The sequence below is a fragment of the Sinohyriopsis cumingii genome, unplaced genomic scaffold (genome assembly GCF_028554795.1).
Source record: "Sinohyriopsis cumingii isolate HCF-2022 unplaced genomic scaffold, ASM2855479v2 utg000131l, whole genome shotgun sequence".
Classification (NCBI taxonomy): Eukaryota; Metazoa; Mollusca; class Bivalvia; order Unionida; family Unionidae; genus Sinohyriopsis; species Sinohyriopsis cumingii.
Window position 1 is genome coordinate 188,910 of NW_028315872.1, and position 6,000 is coordinate 194,909.

Below are 6,000 nucleotides of genomic sequence, written 5' to 3' on the forward strand. Positions count from 1 at the left end.
CTTCATACTTTTATCAGTAAGTTCTCTTATGCCAGCATGATGTCTCAGTGTCATCTCTAGTGTAAGCTAAATCATCCCACTTTAATTGTTTTTTTTTTATTGCAACTTATACAAAAATTAACAAAAACATCGCAAATTCATGTACTTTAAGGCACTGGCCATTTAACTATGACGGGATGTGATTATTTTTAGGTGAAATATCTTCGTTTCGTTTATCTTGAGATAAATAATATCTTTTCCTATCAATCTCATGGCTATATTATGGTGTGGTTTTGTCCTAATAATATCATGGATATATTATGGTGTATATCTTCCCCTTAATAATTTCCTGGATATAATGTGGTTTTATTTTGTTCTAATAATATCATGTATATAATATGGTGCTATTTTGTCCTAAAAATATCAAGGATATCATATGATGATATTTAGTCGAATAATATCATGGATATAATATGGTGTTATTTTCTCCTAATAATTTTCTGGATATAATATGGTTTTATTTTGTCCTAATAATATCATGTATATAATATGGTTTTATTTTGTCCTAATAATATCATGGATATAATATGGTGTTTTTTTATTAATAATAATCTCCTGGATATAATATGGTGTTATTTTCTCCTAATAATATCATCGATTTGATATGCTGTTATTATGTCCTAATAATATAATGGATATAATATGGTGTTATTTTGTAATAATAATATCATGGATATAATATGGTGTTATTTTGTCCTAATAATACCAAGGATATAATATAGTGTTATTTTGTCATAATAATATCATGGATATAATATGGTGTTATTTTGTCCTAATAATACCAAGGATATAATATAGTGTTATTTTGTCATGATAATATCATGCATATAATATGGTGTTATTTTGTCCTAATAATATCATGGATATAATATGTTGTTTTTTTATTAATAATAATCTCCTGGATATAATATGGTGTTATTTTGTCCTAATAATATCATGGATATAATATGGTGTTATTTTATTAATAATAATCTCCTGGATATAATATGGTGTTATTTTCTCCTAATAATATCATCGATTTGATATGCTGTTATTATGTCCTAATAATATAATGGATATAATATGGTGTTATTTTGTAATAATAATATCATGGATATAATATGGTGTTATTTTGTCCTAATAATACCAAGGATATACTATAGTGTTATTTTGTCATAATAATATCATGGATATAATATGTTGTTATTTTGTGCTAATGATATCATGGATATAATATGGTGTTATTTTGTGCTAATGATATCATGGATGCAATATGGTGTTATCTTGTCCTAATAATATCATGGATATAATATGTTGTTATTTTGTGCTAATGATATCATGGATATAATATGGTGTTATCTTGTCCTAATAATATCATGGATATAATATGGTGTTATTTTGTCCTAATAATATCATTGATATAATATGGTGTTATTTTGCTATAAATCAGAGCAAGACCTTCCATTTATTGACAGACGGAATTAGACAAAAAATAATGTCGGGCTTCTGCTCCAAATTATTGGTCTCTAATTATAATTGCACAGCATAATGTTGTACGTATCCAGCTCTACTACTTACACCCATCAATTATACACCAAAATAAAGGGAATTAAACGTTATTTTTGCAAAAACCTAAGATATACAAGGTCTATATATACACACACACATATATATATATATATATATATATATATATATATATATATATATATATATATATATATATATATATATAACCAGTGAGGACAAACCTGGGAAGTTCTTTTCTCTAAAAATCTAGAACTATGTAAACTACGAAACTGTAGTGCGCCACCTAGAACAAGACCTAATATTGTAATGGTATCGGGTTACATTTAATACTTATGGTTCACTACCCACGAATCTTAGTTCTAGTCTATTTTTAGAACATTTTTACCTCTTTCATTTAGGGGTGATAGAAGAGTTAGATCTATGCATTTCTGGTAGGGATTTAAAGGTAATTGTTTATTCTTGAGAATATGAGCTCAGGGTGTGGTTGTCCGTGTGTATTTCGGCGACAGTACGCAGTGAGTAAAATAACACAATATTATAACCATGATATTATTAGGACAAAATAACACCATATTATATCCATATCATTAGGACAAAACAGCACCATATTATATCCATGATATCATTGGGACAAAATAGCACCATATTATATCCATGATATGATTGGGACAAAATAACACCATATTATATCCATGATATCACTGGGGCAAAATAGCACCATATTATATCCATGATATCACTGGGACAAAATAACACCATATTATATCCATGATATCATTGGGACAAAATAACACCATAATATGACATAGCCGCAATGGCTATCGGCCGGTTCATATATGAATAGCCACATAGTACACTGAACAAAGCAAGTTCGGTCAGTTACTCTGTTATATATGTCTTTGTATATATTCAATTGTAAATAATATGTGTTGCTGTTTTAAATTCGCCCTTTTAGTCTATACAAATTGTTGTACATCTTTTCTGCAGGTATATTTTTATTATGTTCTTGACCCGATGTGTTATTAGTTTACTAAACGTGCTTCACAATCTACCAATCTATTTTTGGAATTTGAAGAAAAAATGTTCTTGATTTTCTTCATTATTATTATTATTATTATTATTATTATTATCTACTCCCGAATAACAATGTGAAGAAACATGTCGTGCACATGTTTAGACGTGTATTTATTATGATGAGCACTCAATCTTAGGCTTCGTTCATTTGTACATACAATTTCTGTGACGGTTACATGGATATATCAGCCTACAATAGGCGTACACATATTTCCAACGAAAAGACTTGCATTCCGGCCAGTTGAAATATCGAATTATCACAAACTGACTGGCAGTGTGTTGTAGATAGGCGGAGTTATGAAAATTTACTTGACAGAAATTCGGGAAAAATGTGCTTTGGTTGAGAAACACACGGCAATTCCAATCAATCCTTTTTAATGAATGTATTTAAAGTATCGGTAAGAAAATATTCACTGACATATTCCATTAAGGAACTCAAACTTTAAGTAACAAAAGATTAAGAAACAAAAGATTATGAAAATTTTCACGGACATTCCATAAAGTATGTCAGACCTTAGCTAGCAGAACAGTATGAAAACATTCACTGAAATATTCCATTAAGTATGTCAGACCTTAAGTAACAAAAGAGACGGAGTTGGACGTAATTTTGTGCTGGCAATGACACCGCACAAATTATATTTTAATGTTTAGATTACTTTGTTATTTCATAATTATCGGTAGCTAATTATGAGAGGTTTTCCCCGGGTTATGTATTGCTAGAAAACACGACCTTTCCAATCCATACTTGTACAGACCAACAAGTAGATCGCCTTTGTTTCTGACATTACAGGTAGCGTTCAGAAAAAAAGCGGAGATCTACTTGTTGATCGAATACTATTAATGAATGAGCAAAAAGTATCAGCATGGAGAGTATGAAAATATTCAATGACATAAACCATTAGTATGTCAGACCTTAGATAACACAAGAGTATGAAAATATACCCTGACATATTCCATTAGCATGTCAGACCTTAGGTAACAGAAGAGACAGAAGTATGTCATCTAAATTTAAAATTGTTTAAACGTTTCGTCATTGAATATGCATTGCTTCTACTGGGTATAGTTAGGTATTAAAAATAACATAACAAAAACACAAAATAAAACTTGTATATATTGACGGGTTATTAAAAAGCAAACGGTTTTAAATATAACTTATAGAACACTTACGGTTTTCCAGTGTCACTCCCTCAACTTCAATCAGACTGCAGCCATTTTCGTTCTGTCCTCCAGTGGCCATTTTTTCGTTTTAACAGGTTGTCGTTGAGATTTATTGGCTCCAAGTAAAGTAAGCCGTCAATCCAACACAATGCTGACACAAGGGTTAGACTGAAAAAGAACAAATTTATGTCATGTACATATCTAATATTTTATTTATACATTGTTGTAGACAGATCAACTTCCTTGTAAAACACTGCTTAAAACGTCTCATGTACAGTCTATTTTGTAAAAAGCTTGTAAAAGAAAATCAGTCTTATTTTAGTGCAGCTGAAAATAGAAGCAACGTCTTCTTTTGTTTTACACTCAAAATATGCAAAAGTATTCAATGTAAACTCAATTACCAATGTGACATTAAAAGCACAACTATCAGCTCATGTATTAACCTTGAAACGAGTAAACGTACGACTCTACACATTCAGTACAACGTTTTTCCAATTTCATGCATTGACTCAGTGAGAGTTCACGCAATTGTCAATACGGATAATATGAATATATACTTATACGGTGACTATGTAAAATACACGTAGTTTTATAATAGTAATGAATATACTGATACTTACAGAATATCTATAAATCCCGTAAAATGCCCGTGTCCCAATTTAACTAGTGTATTCTGAACAATGACAGTACTTGATTCACGTCGCCAAGCAGGATATTGTTGCGATGTACAAAGCCAACCAATCATTGCAGAGAAATCTCTGGCACATGACAAGAAGCTTTGTTATTAATAGCGGATCTAGTATGGCAAGTGCTTGGCGTGTACAGACAAATAACTGAAATAATTGATCTAGACAATTTAAATGACTTTAGTTACGATATGAATATTTGATTCATCAGGTTTAACTGGGTACACACCATGGCTGATAGTATGAATGTGAAAATAAATAAGATTAAATGATGACAAGATTCAAGTATCTAAATTTGAATATAAAACCCTAAATTATATCTATATATCCGTCTGTCTATCTGTCTACCTATCCATCTATCATTCTATCTTTCTCTCTGTCTGTCTTTCTGTCTGTCTGTTTATCTGCCTGTCTGACTATCTTGATGGCTATTACTCTGCTTATTTATCTGTCTGGCCTTCTACCGCTAATGCGATTCCTCCACCCCTTCCTACTAATTCTACCACTACTACTACTACTAAATGACCTGCCGCACAATGCCAGTAGCTTCTCGTGGGTCGGTGGTTCTTTCCGGGGTTTTCCCGGGTTCTTCCTCCACCATTAATACTGGCCGCCATATATAGCCTATCGTATGCTGAAAAATGGCGGTAAACCCAACAACAACAACAACCTGCTGCACAATAACTAATACTACTTTTGCTGCTGCCTCTGCTACACCAACAACAACTCCTATTATGACATTTACTAACTTGGCTGCAGCAACATCAATTACCTGAGAAGGAATGGCTCCGGTCCTTTGGCGACCGCTACAGTCTCATCTCTTAAAGAGAAACTGGGCAATATGGACACACCCTACCGGTTATAGCGGTCGTACAAAGTACATCCCGATGGATCGAATAAAGCAATACTGACATCCTCTACCGGGTAAATAATCGTACGAACTACATGCCGATGGATCGAATAAAGCAATACGGAATCCCTTACCGGGTAGGTTGTCGTACGAATTAAAAAACAGTTGAATCGAATAAAGAAATATGGACTTCCACTACCGTGAAAGTGGTCGTATGCAGTACAACCTGATGGATCGAACAAAGCAAGGAATTAAATTTAGAAGGAATGAAGCTCCAATGTTAAGATCTAAATTATCCACTCTGTGTCAAGTTCAAATTTGTCCACTCTCTGCTAAACTCTCACAGTATTAATAATCCCAATCTTGATGACGTTATCTATTGATAAAATTCATTCGGACTCGTAATCCAAGGCTCGCTAATTTGATACCTGTCCAGGCCAACCCGGGTGGAATACCTCAGTGTGTTCGTGGGAAGGGAACTTAAGTCCTGTGGCACCATTAGGCCAGTAATGTGTTAAAAGTGTTGTACGCACCGTACCAGCAATAACAATATCCATCATCAACAGCGTAAATAATGGACCAATAATGTTATTTCTGTATCCGATAGATGTTTAAAAAAAAATCAAAATGAAAAATTATAAGACGAGGACTACTTGGCATACTATGAGGATCATTAAGATGTCT

General features: G+C 32.5%; 1 protein-coding gene across 1 annotated transcript in view; it reads right to left on the bottom strand.

The window, feature by feature from the left end:
• Positions 1-4,500, bottom strand: part of LOC149774806 (uncharacterized) — a gene marked incomplete at its 3' end in the record, with an annotated part of 164,274 nt that extends 159,774 nt beyond the window's left edge. The window contains exons 1-2 of the mRNA XM_089944721.1: positions 4,401-4,500; positions 3,790-3,948 (exon numbers count right to left, since the gene is read on the bottom strand). Of these exons, the coding sequence (XP_089800847.1) occupies positions 3,790-3,859 (70 nt within the window). The remainder of the gene's footprint in view (positions 1-3,789; positions 3,949-4,400) is intronic.
• Between the last annotated feature and the right edge of the window lie 1,500 nt (positions 4,501-6,000).